The sequence below is a fragment of the Pteronotus mesoamericanus genome, unplaced genomic scaffold (genome assembly GCF_021234165.1).
Source record: "Pteronotus mesoamericanus isolate MK-2021 breed Mesoamerican mustached bat unplaced genomic scaffold, CSHL_Meso_final scaffold_167, whole genome shotgun sequence".
Taxonomy (NCBI): Eukaryota; Metazoa; Chordata; class Mammalia; order Chiroptera; family Mormoopidae; genus Pteronotus; species Pteronotus mesoamericanus.
In genome coordinates this window covers 12,812,042-12,826,668 of record NW_026555308.1, presented here as the reverse complement: position 1 = coordinate 12,826,668, position 14,627 = coordinate 12,812,042, and the positions used below count along the sequence as shown (strand labels likewise).

General features: G+C 48.2%; 1 protein-coding gene across 1 annotated transcript in view; it reads left to right on the top strand.

Annotated features, from left to right (window-relative positions):
• ABCC6 (ATP binding cassette subfamily C member 6) overlaps positions 1-14,627 on the top strand; it is a 47,468-nt gene that overhangs the window by 6,078 nt on the left and 26,763 nt on the right. The window contains exons 6-10 of the mRNA XM_054589628.1: positions 171-232; positions 3,063-3,194; positions 7,361-7,570; positions 8,308-8,485; positions 11,663-11,824. Of these exons, the coding sequence (XP_054445603.1) occupies positions 171-232; positions 3,063-3,194; positions 7,361-7,570; positions 8,308-8,485; positions 11,663-11,824 (744 nt within the window). The remainder of the gene's footprint in view (positions 1-170; positions 233-3,062; positions 3,195-7,360; positions 7,571-8,307; positions 8,486-11,662; positions 11,825-14,627) is intronic.

Below are 14,627 nucleotides of genomic sequence, written 5' to 3'. Positions count from 1 at the left end.
GGCCATTCGTGTCTACCTCCGACAAGTAGGCAGGGCACACTGGGGTGCACTCTTAGTGCTAAGCTGATGGTTACTTCACCCCATCTTCCTGCCCTTGGTTCCCCTCGCCACATACTGGCCATGGAATGTGAGACTGAGTTCTCCCTCTGCCCCATCTTTTGTCTTTACAGAATCCATGTCCAGAGGCTGGGGCCTCCTTCCCCTCCAAGGCCATGTTCTGGTGGGTTTCTAGGTAAGTAAGGTAGCAGGAAGGGGCTGGGGTGGTGCCTCCACCCATGTGCATTTGCTGCCTTGATTTGTCACCACAATGGTCCCTCCCTGGGCTTCCTCCCGAGCTTACCAAGGTCCGCTGGCTTTCTCCGTTCCAGCCTCAGTGCATCCCTCAGATTTCAACGTGCCCGTCACACACATCCCACTCCTACTCACTCACTGGAGTGAGATCTGGGTTTGAATCCTGGCTCTGTCTCTTAGCCAGCCGTAACACAAATATTTGGAATCTTAGTTTTCCCCTCTGTAAAATGGGAACAAATCTACCTTCATTGAATGTGAAGTACTTAGTGCTTGTACATAGGAGATGCTCAATAAAAATCGTTTCTTATTTGACTTCATTCATTCCATCAACACTTAATAAGCATTTACTATGTGCTAAGCACCAAGAGTGAGAAGGTGAAGACCAAACCATTATCCCCTGGAAGCTCCCAGGCTGGTGGAGAAGACAGATGTTTCTCCAGGGTCAGCACACTGGGCACAGAGGATATCCCCACCTCCCGGGCCCCCTTCTGACAACGCTATGGTCAGATTTCATAGCACGTAGGTTTGAATCTTAGTCCCACCACTGCCTAGCTGTGTGACCTTGGGAAAGATACCTAGCCTTTCTGTGCCTCAGTCTCCACACCTGTAAAATAAGGATAACAATGGTATGTACTTCATAGGGTTGTGAGAATTAGATGAGATAAGGTTTGTGAAGCACTTAGGACACGGTCTGGCCCATAATGAATATGATATAAAATAGCTACTAAATACATGCCAAATAGGATGCTCTGGGGATATGGAATTGGTGGAAAGAGCATAGAAGCGCTAGAAGAAAACAGACCTAGCCCTTTGTTTCCTAAATGTAGTTTTCTTCAAGCTTTTTGCCTTATTAGGGTATCATTCATACACTATTTACTTAATGTTTTTCTTTAAATCAACCAGGTTTTCTACTTTAATTGCCTTTTTTAAAAAGGAAACTTTCTACCACTGCCATGTTGGAAAAAATCTGTAGCATCATTTTCCATATAGAACTCCAAACATAACTTCAGTGAAAGCAAGCAATATGACTAATTTCTTAATCAAAAATATTGCTTATGTGAGGTTTGTTCTGTGTTAAGAAAGGGACCTTGAAAAGTCTCAGAGATGAGCTTAAGAGCAACAGCTAACACAGCCTTCTCCTTAGAAAGATTAGAATAACCTGAAAAGAAAATAACACTCCTTCTACAGAAGTCTATAGTAATTAATTTCTTGTGTATGCGTATTGGTTCGCAACCTGGCCATATACCCAGAGGGCAAAGAGAGATGGAAGAGACAGGCTCCCGAATGGTAGGTGGTGGCTTTAACAAGCAAGAGAACTTACCTGCGAGGCTCCTCTGTGCACTGCTGGATAAGGAATCTCTACACCCACTGGTCAGAATCTTAACAGTTTATACCAAGGCCTTAACGGGGTTCCGTCACCAGTACCACCTAGATGGTCTCAACAACATCTCCCTCTCTTGAGTCCCCTTGAAACAGCTCCTAGTGCAGGAGGAGTGGGCAGGATGCACATTCCAAGGACAGAGGAAGGAGGAGGAGCCTCCCACTGCCCAGGTCTAGCTCTTGTGTCAACCAATGGTCACATCTTCTCAATGACCTCCTCTGACAACGTGCCACCTACAGTCGTCTCATATACCAGTTCCATACATTGGGAAACACTGTCATTTTAAGATGAGAAAATTGAGGTCCATTGATGGGAAGTGACATGCCCAAATCACTGAGTTGATAAATAGCCTCATGTGACAAATCGTGTGCCCTGTGCCAGGAGGCAAGGACAAAGGCAAGAAGTGCCTTTGTCCCCATAGCGCTTACCATCCAGTCGAGGAGAAACACACTAATAAGCAGGCTGAAAAAATAAATAATCATTATTGCAGCAAGCGTTATAAAGAAAAAAGCTCAAGAAATTATGGGATCTTATAATGGGGGAATCTACCTAGATGGGGGCGTCATCAGGTGGGCTTCTAAAGAAATCCTGTGTAAGCCAAGGTGAAGGATAAGTAAGAAGTGACCAGGTGAGAAGTTCAGGGAAAGAGTTTTGAACAGAGTAACAGGCATGTGCAAAGGCCCTGAGGCCAGGTGGCTGGAGCAATGAATGAGGAGAGTGGGACCATTTGAAACTGAAAGAAGAGTTCAGCTTTTCTCCACAGTGATTTTTTTTTAAATTTTTTTTAACTCACCCAAGGACATGCTTGCTTACTGATTCTTTTTTAGAGAAAGGGGAAGGGAGGGAGGGAGGGAGAGAGGGAGGGAGAAAGAGAGAGAGAGAGAACGTCAGTGTGAGAGAGAAACGTTGACCATCCCCCTCCCACACATGCCCTGACCAGGAACCGAACCAGCAACCCTTCATTCTGTGGGACAACGGCCAACCCACTGAGCCACACCAGCCAGTTTAGTTGGTATGGCTTACCAACTAAACTAACACAGTGATAGTTTTTAGTTCTGGACTTCTGATTACTAGGGAGGCTTATTTGCCCTGCTACCCAGGCTATCCCTTAGTTAAACCACTGTATCTGAGCCTATGCTTCCTCATCTGTAAAATGGGTCAATAATAATCTATCATATAGGCTCCTGTGAGAATTGAATGAGATGATCTTTGTAAACTGAAAAGTGCCCAGCAAATATTAAGTGCAGCTAATTGCTTTCATTTTACCAAGGGGCCAGCAGAAGTGCAGAGAGGCAAAATGACTTACCCAGGGTCACACAGTTATCAGGCCAGGACTTTCTTGACAAGGCAGAAGGCAGAAGGAGCTTGCCCTGGTGACCATCTTTTACAGGCTGGTCTGGAATGGCTACAAGAGGCCACTGGGATCAAAAGACCTCTGGTCACTTGGAAGAGAGAACTCCTCAGAAGAACTTGTTTCCCAGCTGGAAAAGGCATGGACAAGGAACCGCAGCACAGCCCAGAGGTGAGTGTGTGCTGGTGGAGAGAGAGCTCCGCTTCGTGCTCTGTCAGCAAAGCTCATCATTCGGCCCCAAACACAACCTCCACCACCCGCTTCCTGCCAGCTGATCTCAATAAGCATTAGCTGGTTAGGCTCAAGGCACGTTTCCTCCCAGGGTGCTCTGCTCTGCAGGTTTCCAAAGGAGGTGGACAAAGTGACAGCTTCACGAGGTCCTCAGGAGAAACCCGAACGGTGGGATGGCAGGCAGGAAACAGAAGAGAGATTTTAAGTTGGGGATTGGAGAGCCGGGTGGGGGATCAGAAATGCAGGCAACTCTTTATTGTCACCTGAGTGATTAGTCTCCTGGGTCTTGGTTTCTTATATCTTCAATGGGCATGTCATTAGCCCCCGAACTCATAACTTGTGGGAGATGATAAAAAAATGATTTTAGAAAAGAACTTAGCGAATTCCTTGAAAATAGCAAAAAGCTCAAGCAATATCAGTTACCCAGAGGATTCCAAGCTCTTTCTAGTCCTGTGCACTCTGCCTCACTCTTGCCCTCTGTGGCATCTCTGGAAACTTCTGTGGGGGCCTCGGAGCCTGAAGAACCAATGTGAGAACATTTGTTTTAGAGAAATGGGCTGACAACATTAATTAAACCTGGGGCCAAAAGCAGGCTTGCTATCGAGTGGTTGATGATTTTGGACAGGTCGCTGGAACTCACTGGACCTTGGTGTCTCAGGGGACAGACGAAAGTAACTTAGTTCTGTGGGAAAAGTTACAAGGTTCCCCTGCATACTCTCGAATTGTGTGGTGGTGACTGTAGATGGCAAAGTACCACAAATTAGAAGAAGTGAGAAAGAGACAGAGAGTGAGAGACTTTTGGCTCACATAGTTGAGTCTGGCTGAATCCAGAGACTCACATGGTGTCCAAATTTTTTCCCTCCATCTCTCCATAGAGCCATCTCTCCTATCCTTCATATAGAAAATCCCAAGGAAAGTCTCTAACTGGCTGGCTCAGGTCATGTGCCTCTCAGAGCCACTCCCATGGCCAGAGGCCAGGCCCCATGATTGGTTCCTTCAGAGTCACACAGAGAGTGAAGGGCAGAGGAGGATCTACACCCCAGACAAGGCTGCGTGTTGCTCCAAAAAGGGTGTGCAATATGAGCAAACCAGAACAGTAGTTCTCTCTCACCCCAGACATGTCTTATTGAACTTCCCTTCTACTTTTAAATGACTCCTGAGTGGCAGAATTTATTCAAAAATGCCCTGGAGGTCTCACACACCCGCTTCCAGCTCTGGCTTCCCCTGGGAGCATGAGAACATTGGAGCTAATGGATAGAAACATTCTCCAGAGCAGGCTGAGAATCCGTGAACAGTGAATAAAAAGAAAGGAGGAAGGCTGGTTATACAAAGGTCCGGCTCAGTCATTTTCTGAGACGACTGATTATGCGCAGAGGGAACTTTGGTTTTGTTTCTGAAATATCATTACTTTGGAACTTTGAGAGGAACGGAGACGATGTCATCCTGAGACGTCAGGTCCCCAAAGTATGCTCGGCCCACATGGTGTAATGTCGTTCTTGTTCTTTGTGATTTTTGTTTTGTTTTTGTTTTTCATAAGTTGCCAACATTTAACATGTTGGAGATATCATTTAAAAATCTGAAGTTCTGATTTCTCTTAATATATGTAGACTGGCAATGCTGGGTCACAGCCCCGCAGGGCAACAGGAGAGCGGACCTGGCTGGCGGCTGCCCCACTGGACGGGGCAGGTGCTTGTCAGCTTGCCACAGCCTCCACCACCCGCTTTGTGTCCCCCCAACTCAGCCGCTCACACCCCTGCCTCACCTTGTGTCCATATGCAGTTCTTTACAAATGGCCTGTGGTCCAGAGACAAAAGATTAGACACCAGTCTAGAGACGTTTCTTGAAGAAAAGTGAAACCCACTGAAAAGGAGAAAGTTGGCTACAGAGCCTGCAGGCTGACCACGGTGACTCAGGATTCTGGGGCAAGCGGCTAGAACAGAACCAAGCAATACACCCAGCTGAAAAAAGACCTTCACAGTCATCTCTTCGCCTACCCCATTTTACAGATGGAAACACTGAGGCTCCGAGGGGAGGGGACAGAGCTGGCATTTGAACCTCAGTCTTATAGCTCCAAGGCCAGCTTTGGTTCACCAGACTAAGTTGCCTCCTTCCTCCCTCCCTTCATTCTTCCGACAAATCTTTACACACTATGCACCAGATACCCCTGTTAGGCCATTTGCACGCATCATACCTAGTGTCTCTCCCCCATCATTTGGCAAGGATTAACTGAGCACTTACTATATTCAGGAGCTGAACTACGTGCTGGGGAAAATATAAGCAAGAAGTCTCCCCACCTGGAGTTCTAACAAGACAAATAAGCAAAGGAGAGAGTTGGAGCAAGTGAGCATGTCTGCGAAGGCAAATAATGACAGGATGGGATCTGAAGGGGAAGGGGGGTCAGGGGTAGCCTCTGCAAGGAGGTGACATTCTTTTGGTATTTGAGACCCAAATACCAAAATGTTTGGGAGTGGCCGGCCATGTGCAGCTCAGTGACAAAGGCCAAGCCACAGTCCTCTGAGATGCCAAACCAAACAACAAGCCAGGCCAGGGGTGAGGGGTAAGACCTTCGACCTTGTCAGTGACAGTCTCACCACCCACACTCACCAAGGTTCTTTTCTTTTTCTTTTTTTTCTTTGTGCTGTGGGGCGAGGGCCACAAAGAGGCACTGTGTGAACCATGAGCGGAGAGCTGGGCTCAAATCCCTGCTCTGTCCTTGCTGCGTGACCTCGGGCAGGTGTCACCACCTCTCTGAGCCTCAGTCTTGTCTTAAGTAAAGCGGGGAGCCTGTGATACCTGCCAGATAGGCAATCGTGCATGTAAAGGACTGATTCCAGCACCTCGTCCCGGCCCTAGCTCTATAAATGGATATTGACACTAATGATAACCCCACAGGTTGTCAGAATTGGAAGGGACGCAGAGAGTGAGACCAGCTCCATCCTTTCACACACAATGACAGAGAGGCACAGAGAGGGGAGCAGACTGCCCAAGACCACACAACAACTGGGCTGTCAGCAGCTGCATCACCACCAGCCTCTCCCTGTGACAGAGGACTGCCTGTCTCGGGAGGGGTCCTCTGGCTCCCCGCTTCTCACCCTCCCCCATCTTAGCTCTCCCTGTGCCCTCTGGTTATGGCCAAGGACCAGGGCTCTTACTGCCTCAAGGCTGCCCGAGCCTCTGCATGTGGTTCTTCCAGACCAAGAGTGCCAGGCCGGTTGGCATCAGCAGGATTCCGAGCCCATTCCAAACCAGCTCCAAACAGCCTGAGGGCTGGCCAGTGGTGGAAGGAGAGAGGGCTGCACACAGGATCAAAAAGTGCCTAACGGCAGAGTTGGGATCAATCCCAGTTCTTTTACTTCTCAGCTGTGTGCCCTTGGACAAGTTTACCCTTTGCACCTTAGTTTTCTCATCTATAAAATGGGGTAACACGTGGCTCGCCAGGTTCATAGGAGGACTAAGAAGTGCCTGGTACATAGTGGGTGCTCAAAGCCTGTACATACGCCTCACCAGTCACGAGGGCTTGGGGCTGCCCTCCTGCCCACCCCACCCCTACCCTGCCTAGTTGTCTCATAAGTGGGTGATCTGGAGGATGAGGGAGAAGAGGTGAGGAGGTGAGGCTGGATCCGTGCTCAATCACCGCCCCCCCTCCTTTTTGAGAATGAACCCTGCCTGAAATGCTGGGTCCTGCTGCTGACGGCTCAGCTGCCACCTCTGAGAATAGTAAAACAATTGTCTTAGTCCATTTGAAGCTGTAACAAAGTCGCATAGACAGAGTGGTTCATAAGCAACAAATCTGTCTCCCACAGTTCTGGAGGCTGGAAAGTCCAAGATCAAGGCACCAGCAGATTTGTTGCCGGTGAGGGCCCGCTTCCTGGTTCATAGACGCTGTCCTCCCTGTGGGTCCTTACATGGCAGAAGAGGCAAGGCAGCTTTTATAAGGTCACGAATCCTATTTAGGAGTGGTCCACCCTTCTGACTTAATCACCTCTTAAAAGGCCCCACTCCCAAATACCATCTCATTGGGGGTTAGGATTTCAACTTATAAATTTGGGGAAATGCACGTTCAGTCTATTGCAAAGACCCAGGGCCAATGTCTCCTCTCCCCTAAGGCACACCGAGGTGACGGTGTTTAAACGGAAAGGAAGCCTGCATCACGGCGGGAAAGCCCCTGAGACTGAGGCCTTCCTACAGCAGAAAGGGAGCAGGAGGGGCCCGCTCCTGAGGGCCATCTGGCAGGTCTCCCGCTCCACCTTCCTCCTGGGGACTCTCAGCCTTGTCATCAGCAGCATCTTCAGGTTCACTGTCCCCAAGCTCCTCAGGTGGGTTCAAGCCTTGGGTGCCTTGCCAAGGGTGGTGGTCCCTTTATGGTGCCTGTGCAGAGCCGGGGGCTTCCACTCGCCTTCCTCTGCCTAAACCTCTGGTGCTCAGGGAACTGGAGGGTAGGTGAAAGGACACTGAGAAGGACAAAAATAAATGAGAAAGTATCTGACCCTGGGGAAGAGAAAATGAGTGACCTCTAACCTGACTGTATCAGTTAGCTTTTGCTGTGTAACAAAACACCACAAAAAAGAGGGGCTTTAAACCACTAATTTACTTACGATAATGTAGGTCAGCAATTCGGTTTGTGTGTGCGCACCCCACATGCCCACATGTCTCCTTGCCTGTCCAAATTTCCCCTTATAAGAACACCAATCATATTAGATTAAGACCCACCCAAACAGCCTCATTTTAACTTATTTGCCTCTTTAAAACCTCATCTCCAAATGTAGTTGCATTGTGAGGTACTGTGTGTTTGGACTTTCCAGCATAAGAATTTTGTGGGGTACAACTCAGCCCATAACAGGTAGGGATAAAAACATTAGCTCTGGACTGGAGCTGCTGTAGTTCACTTTGAAAATGAGCATATGGGCGGTGGGGAAAATAATTACAGCCATTTTGGGGGGAAATAAATCTGCTACACTGTCTGGTCCTCCAGACCTGGCCAGACTTGGGCAAAGGCCACACCCACGGGCACCTTCTCTCACAAGCTGTACCTTTTCCCTTCCTCTTCCACAAGCCTTTTTCTGGAATTTATTGGCGATTCCACGGCCCCGGCCTGGAAGGGCTATCTGATCGCGGTGCTGATGTTCCTCGCTGCCTGCCTACAAACGCTGTTCGAGCAGCAGCACATGTACAGGTTGAAGGTGCTGCAGATGAGGCTGCGAACGGCCATCACTGGCCTGGTGTACAGAAAGGTGAGCCCCAGGGGGAGGTGTGGGCTTTTCCCTTCTCTCCACCCTGTCCCGCTTTACATACAAGTGCTCTAGCCAGGGAGGATCACATCACTGAACTCTTCATGTGATCTGTACCTCAAAACACACTCATTGATCCACTAATAGTGGCTTACCCTACAGTCTCACCTTCTTGGTTATTCCCGTAAGGCCCTGCGTGACCTGGCCCCAGAGCCTCTCCAACCTCATCACATCACACACCTCCTCTCTCTTGCTCACCGGCTCCAGCCACAAACACATCAAGCACCCTCATACCTCAGGACCTGTGCACTTGCTGTTACCACTACCTGGACACCCTTTTCACAACGCTTCGCCGTCATCAGCCCCCACTCATCCCCATGAGGATAAAGACTTACCTTGGGAAACCAGATAAAAGTGGACTATCAGCCTTGTTACCAAGCAACACTGCTTATGGTAAAAAATGAGCCCTGGCCCAATGGAAAATTGCATCTGGACTGGAAGTCCTGTTAGCGAGCTGAGAGCGCGTAGTGGAAAGCCGGAGCTTTGGGCGTCAGACTCCCATCCCCTTGGGGAAGGGAAACCCATGAGACTGCTGCCGTAAGAGGCATGGGCGCCACTGGGTCTGGAGCATCTAAGTCAGGGCGATTCTGTTCCCTGTGAGTCACCTCTCACACCTGAGCTGTCACCTGGTGAAGGAGAGAGGCAAAGGGAACAGCTCCTCAGTGGCCACGAGAATGGCTCCCGATGCTGCCCTGCCTGCTGTGCTTCAGACCCATGTCCCTTGAGCACACTGGAGCTCTGTCCGTGTGGCCTGGCCTGTCCTGTGAGTTCACAGGTTGGGATGCCGCGGATCGGAAGATGCCCTGGGGGCACTGCCCGTCCCACTCCCCACCCTTAGAGAAGCCTCCTTCATCCGCGGAGGAGGTCAAACTCCTCACGCTCCTCTCTGGGCTGTTTCTCTGTTAACTCTCTTCTTATTTTCCACATCTCCTGTTTTGACACCTGGGGCTTTACTGATCCTGGAGGGACAGTCCCTCTGTGGCTAGCCCATTCCCAGAGATAGTAAATGACTCACCTGAGAGCCTACCTGTCCTAGGCACACCACGCATTCCAGAGCCCATCCCCCAACCCCACCCATGGGCGGGGGATTCTCGCATTCTGGTCAGCTATCCCCCACCCCCTTCCCTAATCACTCCAGGGCCAGACAACTAGAGACACCTCCCACCGCCAGAGCCTGCTGGAGTTGTTGAAAGAAGCCAACTCTAAACCTGCCCCACCTTCCTGTGAAAACCACAGTACAGGTTCTTGCTCCCAGTTCTCCCGCCCCTCCCTCTGCTCAGCCCTGCTGTGCAGGCCTGAGTGGCCCCTCATAGCGTGGAGTACCCTCTCCTCTTGAGATCTCTGAGTATAAAAACTATCTTGTCAGTGATAGCCATCTCCTGATCTGTGGGCCTTGCCTTATCTGAATAATAAACCCTGTATTTTAAAACACTTCTTCATGGCGCTCATCGTAACTGTCATTAAAGAATGAGCTATGTAAGTCTTCATTTAATTTTGTTCCCCAGCTCAAACTCCACCCTCCGGAGAGCAAGCCCCCTGCCTCTGTGTTCACAACTGTATTCTCAGTACTCAGCTCAGGTGAGGCACAGAGATTCAAAGATTTCTTGGAGAATTTCTACACTCATTTATTCTGGGCTTATTCCTTCACCCCCTCACTTTTTCCCTCTTACACACTCAGTAGAGACAGGATTGCAAGTAAAACTTAGCATTCAACAGGCTGGTAGGGGCCCACTGTGGATCCAGGGTTAGGGCAGATTTGGGGCTGCCAGAGAACCAGGTGGGTATTTGAGAGGCACATTAAATTCCTGCTGGGCCCCGCTATCACCCTGTTGAGCCTGGGTCATGCCTTAGTCATCCTCAATTCCAGTCCTGGCCTAGGCATTTATTGGGTTGGCTAAAAAAGTCCATTTAGTTTTTTCTGTAAAATAGAAGACACATTTTTCATTTTCACCAATAATGTTATTGATTTGGGTATTTTGAGTACGGCAGCCGTCTCTTGCTATTGGCGTCTAGTGGGTAGAGGCCAGGGGTGCTGCTAAACATCTTCCAATGCATAAGACAGCCCCACAGCACAGAATTATTTGGCCAAAATGTCAATAGTACCAAGAAACTTTGCAGATCGCTTTTGACACATTTGATCAGTCACAGCACTGTCTCCGTACACGGCGCAAATCTTTTTTTGCTTTTCAGTTGTATTTTTACCTTTCTTGAAATAATAAAGCATAATATGCCAAAAATGTTGCATTTCATCTTCCCTCTTCAATATTAAAATGGCTGCACAAAACTTCACCAATTTTGACAAGTTTTTTTTTTTAATGCATGCTGATATGAGAGCTGTCACAAATACAATCTAACAAAATTGTTTTGAATGAGGTTAAAGACAACTAAGCACTACTAGAGCCATCTTACAGAAATAACTAAATGAACTATTTGGCCAACCCAAGAGAAGGCCTCCAAGTTTGAGTAAGGTACTCAATTTCTCAGTGTCTCAATTTCCTTAGCTGTAAGATGGAGTTAGTAACTCTGCAGTCGATTGATTCTAGTCTCACTTTTTTAACACTTCTGAAATCAGGATGCCTTCTGTCTTCATTTAATTGGCATTGTTGTTTTCTTTAATGATACAAGAATAGAGAAGGTTTTATTCACAGCGTTTTAAATTGAGTGACATATGGCCGTACCTGCGGTTGTGCAATGTGCTCATCACAGAGAATGATGACACTGTTTATTGAACACAGTGCCTGTGACACAGCACTCAGCGAATGGCCACCACTATCGTCACCCATCCCAGGTTTTTATGTATTATGTGATTGGCTATTATTGCTCCCATGCTTTAGGGATTTCAGAATATTTTCATTTTTGTCATCTCCCCGGATTTTCATGAAAGTCCCAGGAGGGTGGCTTAGGGGATTTTTGTTAGCCCCCCTTGGGAGTTGAGTGAACTGAGGCTCAGGCGGTAAAGAAGCCTGCCGCAGTCGGCTAGGCCAGCGTGGCTTAGGCTCAGGCCTGCCGGGTGGCTGAGCTTTCGCTCTCCCTGCACCTTGGGGCTTCCTGCTTCCCCGCCCCACCATGGCCTCTGAATCTTCCCTCAGATTCAGATCTCATTCTTCCCGTTCTGCCCAGGTCCTGGCTCTGTCCAGCGGCTCCAAAAAGACCAGCGCAGTTGGGGACGTGGTCAACCTGGTGTCTGTGGATGTGCCGCGGCTCACCGAGAGCGTCCTCAACCTCAACGGGCTGTGGCTCCCGCTCATTTGGATCATCGTCTGCTTTGTTTATCTCTGGCAGGTGTGCTGGGCAGAGGGCACTGGGATTTGAGCTGAGTCCTAACCCCGTCTCCCTCTCCTCCTCCTTCTCGTCCTCCTCTCCCCTTATTCTTGTCTCTATCTGCACACCGTGGGTTGATATAAGGGGCAGAGTCTTAGACAAGGGTGGCCTTCACTTGGCCTTGGGCAGGATGCTCATTCTCTCTGGGACTCAGCTCCTTCATCTGTAAAATGTGGATGATAATGATGACAATAACACCTCTTGGGGATGCTATCAGGACACCGAGGAGGTAGATTAAACCTATTTGAAGTTATCAGTAACACTGGGGAACCAGCACCTTCAACAAAAAAGACAATACATTTTAGGGAAAAGAACTGGCTACCCAGTTTTCAAAAAGCATAAAGTGGCCATGTGGGAAAAAAAATATCGTTTTTTTCTGACTTCCATTCTCCTAGTTTATGGTATAGGACTTTTTGTTCTGTTTTGTTTTTTAATTAAAATCACAGACTTTGGAATGGGACCACCTGGGTTCAAATGCTGCTTTTACTACTTGCTAGTTATAAAGCCGTGCCCAAGTAGCTTAACTTCTCTGTGCCCCATTTCCTCAGCTGAGGTGAGAGCCGTAACTAACAACAGTGCCCCTGCCGTTGATGTTGAGATATGCAAAGGGCTAATACCTGTGAAGCACTAAGAACAGTGTCTGGCCCACAGCTCTATTCCGCAGCTATTTGCTCATATTGTTAGTCAGGCATGAAGGTGGGCAGTGCATTTAAGATCTTACTCCAGCTCTGCTGCAGGGGCAGGTGCAAGGTTCACTCACTTTTCTGTAAAGGACCAAATTGTAAATTGTAAATATGTTAGGCATTGGGGGCAATGTGGTCTCCTCAAAACTATTCAACTCTGCCCATCTAATGCAAATGGGGCCACAGACAATACTAAGGAGAGACAAGGTGGTGTTCCAGTGGAACTATTTATGAACACTGAAATTTGAATCTTACATCATTTTCACATGCTCCTAAATATTCTTCTTTTTCTATTTTCTTCAACCATTTAAAAATGTAAAAACAATTAAAAATTTTTGTACAGTTTCCAGGCTGTACAAAAGCAGGTGGAAGGACCTGGCCTGTGTGTCACAGCGCGCAGGCTCCTGGGTGGATACACCAGTGGCATATTGATTGTGAGTGAGTAGTGAGTGTGGAATACTCCCAAATGCCACCTACTGCATAGTGTTGTCATTACTGTCCTGTACTGCTGCTTCCACTCCTGTAGCGCCGGGGAACAGAGACTTTCTGACTCAGTACCTTGTATTCCAGGGCCTAGCACACAGTCAGTGCTCAGCAAGTACACATAGGGCTCTTCAAACAATCGCTGACATGTAGTACATAGATGTTAACCGTTATGATAGGAAGAGAGGGAGGAGGCGGATAGGACACTTGGGAAAATGCAGGGCAATTGCGTGGGCCGACCCATGACCCAAGTGAATCAGCAGACCACACACCCGTCACTCGCCTGGCCCCTTGGCAAATGGAAGGCCCCTGTCATCAGAGGGTCACCCTGAGACCTTAGTTAAGGAGAGGTGGGCATTGAGATTGCTACAGTTAGCATTTGTAGCATTTGTAGCATTTTTGCCAAACGATGCTGTTTTGCCAGAGAGAGTTTAACCTTCTACCGACATTTCTTTGCGTACAGCTGGTGTTTGCCTTCCAGGCACTTCTCTATTTCACCACTGGGTGGCACTATTGCTGCATAAAAGAAACAAATTGGTGCTCTGGGTAGTCAAGGAAAATTTGAAAACTGCTTTTGGCTAATAGAAGAAACCAAAGCCCACAAACTGGGGAGTGGGTGAGGCTTCTAGAGGACAGGCCCAAATGACCTCAGAAGGAATCTCAAAAAGTCACAGCCACTTACAAATCATTTATTCTACCCCCCCACCTCCACATTTTTTTAAAGGTTTTATTTATTTACTTTTAGAGAGGGGGAAGGGAAGGAAAGAAGAAAAGGAAGAGAAACATCTATATGCAAGAGATACATTGATTAGTTGCCTCTCGAGCGCCCCCAGCCGGGGATCTGGCCCATAACCCAGGCACGTGCCCTGACTGGAAATCAAGCCAGAGACGTGACATTTTGGCTCTCCGGCCAGCACTCAATCCACTGAGCCACACCAGCCAGAGCCACATTTTCTATATAGAGAAACCAGAGGTGAGAGGGAACACAACTGTCCCAAAGTCACAAAGCTGGGGGTCTGCCAGACAACATATAGGGTGTCCAGTTAAATATAAATTGTAGATACATTAATAATTTCTTAGTATAAGTATGTCCCAAGTGTTCCATGGGACATTCTTATACTAAAAATGTATTCAGGGTTTATCTGAAATCCTATTAATGGGGCAGATGTCCTGTGTGTTCATTTGCTACACCTGGCACCCTTGTCAGGTGTGAAAGGAAGGCTGGATGATAATGGGTTGTTTGACAGGAGCACTTACCTTGGGCTGTGGGAATAGCTCTTTCCATTGAACAGCTGAGGAAACTGCAGCTTTGTTTCCTTGGGGAAGTCACTTGCCCAAGGCTACACAAGCAATTGTCAGAGTCAGGATTTGAACCCAGATCCTGAATCCAGACATCTGATCTCACCATTCTGACCAGGTACACCTGCCTTGTTCCGCCTGTCCAGATGCATGACCTGTGCTGAATATACACCCCGTGTTGTGTGAAGGGTGTCATTTCCCCTCACTAGAGTAGAAGGTGTCCCCTTCTAGGTCTCCGCCTCTTGAATCTTGGCTTCCGTGACCCAGTAGCTGCCCTCACCAGACTCCCTGACACCTAC